Below are 13,203 nucleotides of genomic sequence, written 5' to 3'. Positions count from 1 at the left end.
CTGCTGAACACGGCGGCTGCTGAAGAAATGTTTTCACTGCAAAGCAAACCTGGCCGAGTGGGACGGTGGCAAGGGGCAGTGGCGGGGGGGTGGCAGGGCCCAAAGAAAGGAAGCCTTCCCGGGAACACTCTCTGGAGTGTGCCATCAGATCGGGGCTTCGGGGAAGGGGAGAACCAGCCAGGGGGCGACCAAGCTGAGATGCAGCCTCGACCCGGGACAAGCCCCCCGACTCTAGGCCAGGGACCAGGGGCAGATGTGGGTGTGTGCGAGCCCCCATCACCAGGTGCTGACTGCAGCAGGCCCTGGGCCATGTGGGCGACACACGCTCTTGTTTCATGCCCGGCGACCTCGTCTATTGAAAAGGAGCGGCCACAGGGAGGGAAGAAAACGTGCTCACAGTAAGTGGAGACAAGACCCCAGCACCTGCTCCCCAGCCACGGATGGGGCTGCCGGCCACGTGGGAGGGCTTAGGGCCACTGTGAGCTACAGAAGCAATAGACCCTACTTCTATGGGGGTAGGGGGTGATACAGTTCACCCAGCCCCCTCACAGGCGTTCACACACTCATCCCCGCTCAATTCACACCCAGAAGCGTGGCACCCAAGACAGGTGCAACTCTGCGTCTCCAAGACCAAAGCATGAGCTGTTCCTTCGGTGCAGGCTGCTGGTCCCTCTCGTTATCCCCCCACCTCCACCCTGTGCCAAGCATGGTGCCAGGCACACAAAGTGCTGGGCAGCCCTCGGTGGACGCTGCCTGAGCACAGACAGGACCTTGGTGTTCGAGGCTGGCCTGGCTCCCAGCCCCTGCTCCTCTCACTGTGGCCAGCTTCCCCTCAGATACTCCATGAATGTCAGGGGAAGGGCATAGGTGGGATCACAGCAGAGTCCCCTGGGTGAGGATGAGGAGGGGACGGGGTATGTGCACGAGCCCTGGCCTCCTCTAGCTCTCATAAGGGCACACACTGTTCTGCCCAAGCCAAGATGGAAAAATCTGTAAAACAGAAGAACTCGAGGGTGGTGGAGTGGATGCAGTTGCCAACCTCCCCATTAGCCGTGCCCACAGATGATACTCCAGACTTTCCATGCTCAGCCCAGATTCGCTCAGAGGCCCCGGCACCCCAGGGAGTTAGTGGGGGGCTCCGGCTTCCAGGACACCTGGGGGTGCAGGGGACCTGCCACCTCTCAGAACAACAGGGGGCTGGCACACATCCTTGGCATCCACCAGCTTCATGGGGGCTGGCAGAGCAGGGGCTAGGGCTCGGGGGCAGAGGGGAGAGGACCCTGGCCTGGCCATCCATCTGGGAGTGATTTGAGAAATTCCAGTCCTCACTGGTCCTTCGAGGCTATTCTTAACTGTGGTAATTACAGGGTCAGCCTTGGCCAGTGGCACCGTGAGGTCTGGGCATCATTAACAGAGGCCACACTGGGGCTGGGCAGGAGATGCTTGCAGGGGATGGGGACCCTGTCACTGGGGGCGGAGCCTGGAAGGCAGGAAGTGGTGGGTGGAAGTGACTGGTGCCGGGTCCCTTCACACCAATGCCTCTGCTGGGGGCCCTGCAGGGAAGGGGCTGTCTGACCTAGAAAGGTCTAGAAGACAAGATGACAGGCAGCTCCGGGCCCGGGATGGGGGACATGGGGCCAGATCCTATACGTGGAGTCTGAAGGCCCGGGAGCTCTGACTCCTCAAGGCGGGGCGAGTCCCACTGACTCCTCCCTGAATCCCCAATGCCCAGAGCAGGCAGGAGGCTGAGGGCAGCCCTGACCCTGCCTCTTACCCTCCATATGGCTTCAGGGAAGGTGCTGAATCTTGCTCACTTTTGCCTCCCTCATCTGTAAAACGGGCCTTGCCAGCTTCTCAGCCCCTCCCTGGGTGTGAGAGGGTAGGAAAGGGCGTCACTGTCACCCTGACCCCTACCTCTCCCCTGGGCGGCTCTCAGCCCGGGGAAGCCCTTGGCAGGAGCTCTCACTGGTACTCAGGTGGGAGCTCTTTTGGGGACTCCCCGGAAGATCCCGCAGCCTTCCTTACCCCCAGACACATACCCTTGCTGCTCCCAGAGCCTGGACAGGTCACTGTTGCCTGTGACTTAGTTTCCTCAGTTATGCAATGGAAGAATGAATAAGCTTGCCAAGGACCACCCCTTTCCTGGCTCTGACGTTCTCGGATCCCCCTGCCTGTGAAGATTCCAGCAAGGCCCTCATGAGTCACGGTTGAAGCTTCAGAAGGTGGATGGAGTCCCTGTCTCTCCACCCCGGCCCTGCCTGGCTACGTCTCTGAACACCCCCCCCAGCCTCAGTCTCCCCAGCTGTGTTGTGGGTGGTCTGAACAGATGAGTCACTCATAAATGCTTGCCCTGGGCCTCCTGGTGTCTGGCTCCTGAGCTGCAGTGGGCCAACGCCATCTCTGCACACAGCTGACTGTGCCTGGCCAGGACCCTGCCAGGCACTGCCAAAAGCCCTCTCCACACACTTCTGGGGGCAGATGGAAGGATGAGGTGCACCTGGAGCCCCCCCAGGCTGCCTGGGCACCAGCTCCACCTGGGGACACACCTCAGGATAGAACAGGACAGCCACGTGGCTGGTGCGGAGTAGGCCACATAAACCTCAGTGGGCCGCATAAGCCAAGGCCCACCTCCACCTCCACCTCCACCTCCACCTCCAATCTGCCAGGCTGTCCAACAATGCCCACGTCCACCCTCCTATCATAGCCTGGAGCCTCCCTGGGCTTCAGCCCTGCCAGAACATCCACAGAAAAATGAAGCGTATTCTTGCACTTCCGGATCACACCCTCTCCCTGAATGCCAAGGATACCTGTGTCAACCCCCAGCCACGAAACCTCTGGTGACCAAGGGCCCACTCTGCTACCAGAGGCCAGAGGGGCACCTGAGCACCTGCTGCTCGTGACGTCTGGAAGCTCTGGGGGTACAGGGCCAGGTGTCTGTTGCAAGGCCTTGCAGCCCAGATCAGGTACCCCAGAACACCCCGGAGATCGGCCCGCCTCACTGACAGGCCGGATCAGGTGCCCTCGCCTGCGGCGCCCTGGGTCATCAGGCCCCCCAGCCCATCCATGTGACGCAGCTCCTACCCAAGCGAGGTGTCCAAGGTGAGGGAGGCTAGGGCGCTGGAGAAGAACCGCGTGTCCCACAGCTTCACTTCGTGTTCACGCATCTGCAGGGAGGGCGAGAGAGGGGCTCAGAGTGGCCTGTCCCCAGCCCCACCCGGGGGCTCCCAAGGAACCCAGCGCCTGAGGGTACAGCCTGACACGGGGCACCTGCCCCAGAGCAGGGCTTGGAGTGGGGGTGGGAGTCACCCCAGGGAAAGAGAGTTTGGGTTTTCATGTTCTGCCCCTTTAAGAACTCTTAGGTGACAAAGGATGAGGGGCGGTTCCCTCCGTGGACTCGGGTCCCTGTAGGGCCACTATGGCTCCTGGGGTCAGGCTGAGCTATTACAAATGGAATCTGCCAGTTTTCAGCAGCCATCAGTCCCCTGAGGCTCTGAGACCCGGCCGCATAGCCAGGCCGTATATGGACAGGCCTGGAACTGGCCCTCGGTCCCCCGCCTCCCATTGGCTTCGTCCCTGCCCGAAGGGCTGGACACGTCCCCACCTGGCCATGCCCTGCTCCTCCAGGAGGAACCCCCTACCTGGTTGAATCCAGTAGACACAAGGTGCTCCCAGGTGCCCGTCCATGCCAGCCGGCTATCCCTGCTGTTCTCATGGGCCTGCGTGCTCTGCAGGAGGCAAGAGGTGGACCTGAGCCCCCAGGGCTCCTGCTGGTGAGTGGGGCCCCCCTGGAATGGGCCTAAGCTAGGGAACTTCTGCTGCCCACCTGCCTGAAGGCCTCACAGAGGGTGGGAAGGGCTGAGTCCTTCTCCACGTCCCCACTGGGACCAAGGGTGGTCTCCGAAGCACCCCAGGGATCAGCCCCGCCTCTGCCCCAGCTGAGGGGAGCTCTGCACCCAGAGGCCAACCTGGCCACTCCTCCCAAGTGTCCCTCCTCCCAAGGAGAGGGCTACCTCGCTCCCCAGCTCCAGGCCCCTTCCCTGCGGCACCAGGGGCTAAAGGCACTGGCACTTTCTTGCCCCCAAGAGCTGTGTGATACTGGGGACGCCACACTCTCTCAATGCCTCATTTCTCTCGCTTGTGTAAGGGGCTCACAGTGCAGTGCCACCCGCTTCCCAGGGCTGTTGCCATGTGGAAGGGCAGGGCTTGTGGCAAAGCGCCGTGTAAATCGGGGGATTTTGAGGATCACTGCGGCCGCCCCAGGCAAGAGGCAGGGCCTAGGACCCACCTCTGGGCAACGTCCAGAGAGCGCCAAGTAGTGCCTCCCCTGGCCCCCCCGAGGTGCTGGAGCTGCCAGCAGGAAGGCTCCCAGCCCCTGGGAGGAGAGGGAAGCTCACATGGTGGGTGGGGCCCTGTCCTCCTGGGACCTGGCAGTGGGGAGCTGAAGGGGCCAGAGGAAATGCAAACAGCTCCTCCCAGTCACCCTGGCCCCTGGAGCCTGAGACGAAGGACCCTGTTACCAAAAATAGCTCACCCCAAACCACGGCCAGCTTCCCCCGAGCTTCCCACGATCTCCTTGGGAATGAATGAGGGAGGGAAGCAGCCTGCGAGGAGCTGGCCCAGGGCCCCCTCCCCAGCCCGTGGAGGCCGACTCCAGCGTGGGAGACCATCGGAAACGGCTCCAGGTCCCGTCCTTCGAGGGGCTTTTCTCACTGTTCCCTTCCCACCAGGCTGTGGCCAGCACAGGAAGTTGGGGCTGGAGCCTGAGAACCAAGGCCCCACTGCCCTCTCTCCACGTAAGAGGCGATATCAGGTCAGGACAAGGGTCCAGCCATTGGCCAGCTCTGCCCTCAACACCTGGAGAGGGTCACAGTGTCATTGAGGCTCCTGCCCTCTCGTTGGTGTTTGGCGTGCAATTATCTCTGTGTGTGCAGCCCACCAGGTGGACTTAGCTTGTCCAAAAGTCACTCATTCATTCAAGAAACACACAAGGCCTCCCAGGGGCCAGAACTGTGCTAGGAGCTGGCGGTGGGGCCGGATGGTTCTCAGATAGAGGACAGGTGCTGGGGGGAAGCAGTGCCCCTCACTCATCTGTTCTCTCGTCATACGGATATTTGAGCCACACACTATTCTAGATGACATGGTGAACAAAATGGGAAAAGTCCCCGTGCCCGTGGAATAGACACATCGGGGAGGCAGATGTAGGCCAAAGAGAAATCAGTGTGTCATTCCATGTGACTGTGCATGCCATGGGGGAGCCGCATGGTGTTAGGGGAGGAAGCTCTGGAGGTGGACCCAGGAGAGCCCCAGCCTGGCCACCTCCCATGGTGGGTCAGTCACTGGCTTTGTGCCTCGGTTTCCATGTCTGTAAAAAGCACTGTAACAGAATTTACTTTTTTTTTTTTTAACCTTTCCTATGGTGCTGAAGGACCTACTTTTGAAGATGGCCACAAGGAGTAAGAGGGAACGCTTGTAGAAGGCCCAGGATTGTGTCTGAAACGTGTCAAGTGTGCATGTCTCACAGGTGATAGCAGGGTACCGTCAGAGTGTAAGTGAGGGAAGACCTAGCGTCATTCCCGCTAGGCTGGGAGGGTTGACAGGCGTGAGCCAGGTATGAAAACTGGCATCTGCAAAGAGTTGGAAACTGGAAGCAGAGAGACCCGCTCAGCCAGCAGGTGGAGACGAGGGAGGTGGAGGCTGGGCCAAGCCTGCAGGGTCCCCCAGGAGCTGCCACTGAGCACTTTTCACCTAGGGGCACAGGCTAAGGCTAGGGGTGGGACACCCTTGGCCTGTATCTCCCCCCTTCCTAATTCACACGTGGGAAGCCAAAGGCACAGAGAGAGGAAGCCATGGTGCAAAGTGGCCCGGCCCCAGCTGTCTCCTCCACCTGCACAAGACGGACGTGAGGCTCAGAGTGGTGATGAGGCTTGCACAAAGTCGCAGCTAGGAGGCAGCAGGGAAGGGAGGAGCAGCCGCCCAGGACCGCAGCTGCCCCAGAAATGCTCTGGTTTCCAGCAAACATCCTGGGCCAGCTCTTGCTCCCTGGAGCGTTCAGCCCAGGCTTCGGAGTTCCAGGTAAGAGCTTTGGCTGCGCCCAGCCACTCCCCACTGTGGGTACACCTACCTCAGTTTGCCCAGAGACCACAGGAAGCCCCCAGGTGAGGGAGGGCGTCAGTGGCCCACCCCTTACCCTATAACTCCTCATCAATGGAGTGATCGCCAGTATCAAAAATGAGAGGTGGGCTGCGTGCAATGGTACCTGCCATAATCCCAACACTTTGGGAGGCTGAGATGGGAGGACGGCTTGAGCCCAGGAGTTCCAGAAGAGCCTGGGCCACAAACTGAAAACTTCTCTCTTAAAAAAACAAATACCAGGCCAGGCACAGTGGCTCACGCCTGTAATCCTAGCATTTTGGGAGGCCGAGGCGGGTGGATCATCTGAGGTCAGGAGTTCAAGACCAGCCTGGCCAACATGGTGAAACGCCATCTCTACCAAAAATACAAAAATTAGCCGGGCATGGTGGCAGGCACCTGTAATCCCAGCTACTCTAGAGGCTGAGGCGGGAGAATCGCTTGAACCTGGGAGACGGAGCTTGCAGTGAGCCGAGACCGTGCCCCTGCACTCCAGCCTGGGTGGCAGAGCAAGACTCTATCTCAAACAAAAAACAAAACAAAACAAAACAAAACAAAACAAAAAAACCCCAACTAGCTTGATGTGGTGGTGCGTGCCTGTAGTCCCAGCTACTAGGAAGGCTGAGGCACGAGGATTGCTTGAGCCCAGGAGGTCAAAGCTGCAGTGAGCCGTGTTGGTGCCGCTGCACTCCCACCTGGGCGACAGAGCGAGACCCGTTTGCCAGCCTCAGCAAGCCTCAAAGAGCCCTCTCCCCAGCTCCTCATTCTCCTGGGTAGGGGGCAAGAACAGGGGCTGCAGCTGGGACCCAGGCATCCTGTTACCCTGCAGCCCCAAGAGGGCCCCCTGCCACCTGGCTCTGAGAACAGGAGGGGCTGTGGCAGGGCAGGAGCAGTGTCAGCCCAGCAAGGGGTGCAGGAGGGGAGGTGCATGCCCGCCCCTTCATCACCATGGCAACACTTCCTGTGCAGGGCAGGATGGTTCCAGGAGCAGCCCTGGCTCCTTGCTGGGGTGAGGGGACCTGCTTCAATAGTAAGACTCCCCCACTTACCCCCTTCCCTCCTCTGAGGTTCACCACCCCCCACTGGCCTGTCTGATTCACTAGGATTCCTAGAGGGCTCAATGTGGGGCCCCCTCCCGCCCAGACAAGGGTTCTGAGGCCTCGACACTCATTTGGGGCTGCCACTTTCCCCGAACAGCCTGGGCTCCAGGGCCTCACCCAGCCCCAGCTGGGCCAGTTGTAAAGGGAAGGGGCAGCAGTGGGGGTCCTGGGGGTTCTGCAATCAGAGGGGCGAGCTTGCCTCTGTCACCCTGAGGTGGGACCCTGGAGAAGCCACAGAACCATCCAATCCTTGGGGTCTACACCTCCGAGGAAGTGGAATATGCCAAGTGCCTGGTGCATAACAAAGGGTCATACGTGCAGTCTAAGAACCAAGCAGGGGTGTGAGCAGGAGGAGGCTCCCCAGGGTCCCCTGCTCCAAGCTCACGCCTGAGGCAGGGCTCCAACAAGACAGTGGAGGGCGGACTCCCTGGCCCACTCTGGGCTCCCGGACAGCACCAGGGCTCAGGTGGGGTGGGACCCACAGAGGACAGAGGTTGGATGGAGGGCAGGCGGCCCCGCTCCCTGACCCCCAGCCACACCCCACTAGGCAGGAAGGATTGCCAGAGAAGGCACTCCCAGAAGGCCTCTCCCTCGAGCCGGCCCCTCGGCTCACACCGGCCCTGGCTGCCAGCAGCGGTTTTCCTAATAGAAGCCAGGTGTGGGCCAGATGCCCTGGGCGGAAGTGGGGGGCAGGGCCACACGGAGAGCGGCATTCCAGGCCTGCTGCCTCCGCACCAGGGCCCGAGCACAGGCCCCAGCCAGCAGCTGGAAGGGGTGGGAGCCACCCACGCTCTTCCCAGGTCTCCTCGCCCCAAAGCCCCGCAGGGGGGCTCCTTCCAGAACCAGATCCTCTCCCTCTCTCTTCGAGGAGCTGGGAGCCCCTTGGATAGCAGCCACCCTATCCCCACCTCGGCATCAGTCACCGCCCCCAGCCCTGCTGGAAGAGGAGGGGAGAGGAGGAGGAGGAGGGCTGGAAAGAGGGGGCGGAGGAGGGAAGAAGAGGAAGAATCACGTGGGCCCAGCGAGCTGGCTCAGAGCCATGCCCGGTAGGTCAGGGGCAGAAGCATAGGTGCCCCAGCAGTGCCCTGGGCTCTGGAGAGGAGAGTGCAACCTGAGAAAGTGAAGGGGGCCGGGGGAAGCCTCCGTGGCGCCTTCAAGCTGAGCCTGGGCCCCGCTTTCTGGGCAAAGGCTTTGGAAGTCAAAGAAAGCTACCTAGTGAGGATACCGCACACACCCACACTGCCTTGAGATACAGAGAGCCACCATCTACTAGGCCCAGGTCCCACATGACGAAGCGGTCAGCCAGCCTCACCAGCAAGTACGACCAGGGTGTGGCCAAAACCACTCTGCCCGGCTAGTTTCACTGGTTAAATGGGAGTCCTCTCGGTCTTCAGCTGGACAAAAATGGAACTGACTGTACCATTTGGGCTAAAAAGTTGCAATCTTCCATGTGACTGGGTTTCTCTCCTGAGTCTTGTGTGTGTAGGGGTCTCTGGGGCTCCAGGCTACCGCTAGTTTGGTTTGGCCTGGTGGTTTGCCCTTGACCCCAGGTGGGGAAAAAGTCCTAGAAATGGGGAGGGGGTATCTGTGATGGTCCTAGGTCTTTGCTGGGGAGCTCCTCTCCTGAGCTAACAGTAGGACCCTAAACTTCACCTTCCTCAGGGAATAAGCCTCCTCAGCTTCTAGAAAGTTCTTTTTAGAAATGTAAATCCATGGCCAGGCGCGGTAGCTCACGTCTGTAATCCCAGCACTTTGGCAGGCCGAGGAGGGTGGATCACAAGGTCAGGAGTTCGAGACCAGCCTGACTAACATGGTGAAACCCCGTCTCTACTAAAAATACAAAATTAGCCGGGCATGGTGGCGGGCACCTGTATTCCCAGCTACTCAGGAGGATGAGGCAGTAAAATCACTTGAACCCAGGAGGCGGAGATTGCAGTGAGCCGAGACTGCGCCACTGCCCTCCAGCCTGGGCGAAAGAGCAAGACTCCATCCCCCCAACCCAAAAAACAGAAATGTAAATCTACTCATCGCACTTCCTGCTTAAAACGCCCTAATGGCGGCCGGGCGCGGTGGCTCAGGCCTGTAATTCCAGCACTTTAGGAGACTGAGGAGGGAGGATCACGAGGTCAGGAGATCGAGACCATCCTGGCTAACATGGTGAAACCCAGTCTCTACTAAAAACACAAAAACAAAATTAGCCGGGCGTGGTGGCGGTTGCCTGTAGTCCCAGCTACTCGGGAGGCTGAGGCGAGAGAATGGCGTGAACCAGGGAGGCGGAGCTTGCAGTGAGCCAAGATCATGCCACTACACTCCAGCCTGGGCGACAGAGTGAGACTCCGTCTGAAAAAAACAAAACAAAACAAAACAAAACAAAACAAAAAAACTCTCTAATGGCTTCCCACAGCCCAGGTGACCACGGGCCTGTATCCCCCAGCACCCCTCGTGCAGACCCCTCGGACAAGCCCGTCCTCCTTCAGGCCATCTGTGTCTGCCCCCTTGGCATTACGCAGGCCTCTGCTCCCCCACCAGTTACTCAGGGAAGCACTAAACCAGCCCAGCAAGAGAAGCCCCCAGCAACTACCCGGGACAGGGCCCTGTGTCTGGCTCCATAAACATTCCCTGCCTAGCACAGGCAATGTTTATGGAGCCAGACACAGGGCCCTGTCCCGGGGTTGTTGCTCCTGCCTACAAGGTCTCTGTAGGGCGAATGAACGGTGTCCCAGTGGCTGGATGCCTGCAGCATGAGCCAGGTTCCAGCTTCCCTGATCGGAACTGAAATGGCCACACACACTCCATGCACAGACACAAACCAGAACACGCTCAGTTCCTGGACCCTGTACGTTTTGATAGGTCCCACCCAGGGTCTTCCTACAGAGGACAGGGGCTATTTCTTTTTGGCTCCTCTGCAGCTGGTCTCTGCTGACCATGCCAGGGTGAAGGTCTCAAAGGAAGGAAGTGGGAATCTCAGATCGCTGCCTGAAGCCACAGGATGGCCTCCGTGGAGAGCCTGGGGGAAGCTTAGCTTCTGCCACCCTGTGATCAAAGCCAGGCCCTCCCAGGACCCACAATACACTTCACAGGAAGAGCTCCCAGCAGTGGTGGCCCACCTCCTGGGGACCCCTGGTGCTGCAGAACATGTCTGCCAGGACCCCAGGCCTGCCCCTACCTCCACCTGCTAGAACCACTGGGTCCTCAGCCTCAGCGGAGGCTTCAACCCACCCCGGCTTGCCCACACAACTCACCTGAGAGGCCTGCGGCTTTGTTCTGGGGTCAAAGATCCGCAGCTGCTTGTCCTGGAAAAGGAGAGAGGAGGAAACCACTTGCGATTAGGGCTGGAGGGTACCTGGAAGCCAGCCTGTTCCCCCCATCTCCCAACTCCCAGCTCTGAGCAGCCCATCCCCAGCACACAAGGCTGGCATCACACACCAGGGGCTGGAGGGTCCCTGGGGGCCAGCCTGTCCCTCCCCACCCCCAACCCCGGCTCTGAGCAGCCGATCCCCAGCAGGCAGGGCTGGCATCACACACCAAGGCATCCCTCCTCAGCCCCGTTCCTCCTCCTCCGCACAGCAGCAACCACCACCCAGTCCCCCAGTTTTCTGTGAGGAGTGTTCAGCTTCCTGAGACCTACTCCACGTCAGGCATACCAGACACTCGACCCCTCCTAGTCTTCCAACTACCCTCTGAAGTGGTACTATCACCATGACCCCTCACAGACAGACAAACGGAGGTCCAGAACCAAACTCTAGGCTGTCAGAGCCCCACACATGCTCAGCCCTGTGCTAGGCCCAGCCTGGAGAGGCTCACACGACGACCTCATTTCTGCACTTACAGAATTTAGCACCTAACAAGGAAGACGAGCTTACATCTCCGAACCATCCATTCAGCAGTTACTGATTCAGATTATCCAAAGGGAAGATGGAAACAGACAAAAATCAGAAAAAAATGTACTGAAATAAAACACTCATGCTTTGTATAGGACCTTCTTTCTGTGGAACAATCTCTGTGTGTGTGCATGTGTGTGTGTGTGTACACAAACATTCATGCATAAAGAACCAGGGCACAATCTGTATCCACTACTACAGGCTGGGCCATAATAATTTTTTTTTTCTTTTTTGAGACAGAGTTTTGCTCTGTCACCCAGGCTGGAGTGCAGTGGTGCAATCTTGGCTCACTGCAACCTCCGCCTTCCAGGTTCAAGCGATTCTCCTGCCATAGCCTCCCGAGTAGCTGGGATTACAGGCGCCCACCACCACATCTGGCTAATTTTTGTATTTTTGGTAGAGACGGGGTTTCACCATGTTGGCCAGGCCGGTCTCAAACTCCTGACCTCAGGTGATCCACCCGCCTCGGCCTCCCAAAGTGCTGGGATTACAGGTGTGAGCCACCATGTTTGGCCATAATAAATTAAGTGCAAAAAGGAAATTGTAGAATAACATGGCATAGTGTGATTCTACTGTGGTAAAAATCAACAAAAATCTCCATTTGTGTGACCATGATCCTGTTTGTTTTTATTGATACGCAACTGTCATATAGCCCATACATTTTACAAGTTTGCTGAGCAAGGAGAAAGGTCTAGACTAACACAGGCCGGTGTGCTAATGCTGGGTACCAAGAGCGGGGAGATGGGGGCTGGTAAACTTTTCCTTTTTACATTTTAGCACAGGTCTATTTTGTTTCATTCAGCACAGATTTCTGTTTTCATATTTTGAAAAACAGTAAACAACTGGAATTTGAAATGAAAAACACCACCAGCCAGGCATGGTGGCTCACGCCTGTAATCCCAGCACTTTGCGAGGCTGAGGTGGGTGGATCACCTGAGGTCAGGAGTTCGAGACTAGTCTGGTCAACATGGTGAAACCCCATTTCTACCAAAAATAAAAAAATTAGCCGGGCATGGTGGCAGGTGCCTGTAATCCCAGCTACTCAGGGGGCTGAGGCAGGAGAATCACTTGAACCTGGGAGAGAGGGGTTGCAGTGAGCTGAGACTGCACCACTGCACTCTAGCCTGGGCAACAGAGTGAGACTCCGTCTCACAAAAAAAAAAAAAAAAAAAAAAAGAGAAAAAAAGAAAAACAACATCGTTTGCACCACTACACATAAAAAAAACTTGAAATACACATGCTCCTCAACATACAATGGAGTTACATCCCAATAAACCCGTCTTAAATTGAAAATATAGTAAGTAGGGCCAGGAAAGGTGGTTCATGCCTGTAATCCCAGCACTCTGGGAGGCCTAAGCGGCAGATCACTTGAGGTCAGGAGTTCGAGACCAGTCTGGCCAACAAGGTGAAACCTCGTCTCTACCAAAAATACAAAAATTAACCGGGCATGGTGGCATGTGCCTGTAATCCTAGCTACTCGGGAGGCTGAGTCAGGAGAATCACTTGAACCTGGGAGACAGAGGTTACAATGAGCTTGCAGTGAACCGAGATCGTGCCACTACACTCCAGCTTGGGAAACAGACTGAGACTCCATCTAAAAAACAAAAAAGCTACCATAGGCCAGGCACAGTGGGTCCTGCCTGTAATCCCAACATTTTGGGAGGCCAAAGTGGAAGAATCACTTGAGCCCAGGAATTTGAGACCAGCCTGAGCAATATGGCAAAGTCCATCAATGGACATTTCTCTCTTTTCGTATTTTTTTTGTTTGTTTTTGAGATGGAGTTTCACTCTTGTCACCCCGGCTGGAGTGCAGTGGCGCAATCTCGGCCCACTGCAACCTCTGCCTCCAGGGTTCAAGCGATTCTCCTGCCTCAGCCTCCCGAGTAGCTGGGATTACAGATGCATGCCACCACGCCAGGCTAATTTTTTGTATTTTTACTAGAGTCGGGGTTTTGCCATGTTGGACAGGCTGGTCTCGAACTCCTGACCTCAGGTAATCTGCCTGCCTTGGCCTCCCAAAGTGCTGGGATTACAGGTGTGAGCCACTGTGCCTGGCCTTTTTTGTTTGTTTTTGAGACAGAGTCTCGCTCTGT

The 13,203-nt window shown here is 57.7% G+C and overlaps 1 protein-coding gene across 4 annotated transcripts in view; it reads right to left on the bottom strand.

Moving 5' to 3' along the window:
• CORO7 (coronin 7) overlaps nt 1–13,203 on the bottom strand; it is a 66,850-nt gene that overhangs the window by 30,660 nt on the left and 22,987 nt on the right. For all 4 annotated transcript variants that reach the window (XM_058434128.1, XM_058434129.1, XM_058434127.1 and 1 more), the window contains exons 7-9: nt 10,472–10,522; nt 3,639–3,725; nt 3,082–3,164 (exon numbers count right to left, since the gene is read on the bottom strand). In XM_058434128.1, the coding sequence (XP_058290111.1) occupies nt 3,082–3,164; nt 3,639–3,725; nt 10,472–10,522 (221 nt within the window). The remainder of the gene's footprint in view (nt 1–3,081; nt 3,165–3,638; nt 3,726–10,471; nt 10,523–13,203) is intronic.

Source organism: Hylobates moloch, unplaced genomic scaffold (assembly GCF_009828535.3).
Source record: "Hylobates moloch isolate HMO894 unplaced genomic scaffold, HMol_V3 SCAFFOLD_23, whole genome shotgun sequence".
In the NCBI taxonomy this organism is placed as follows: domain Eukaryota; kingdom Metazoa; phylum Chordata; class Mammalia; order Primates; family Hylobatidae; genus Hylobates; species Hylobates moloch.
The sequence above is the reverse complement of the archived record's forward strand: the minus strand, read 5'-3'. Positions and strand labels throughout refer to the sequence as shown.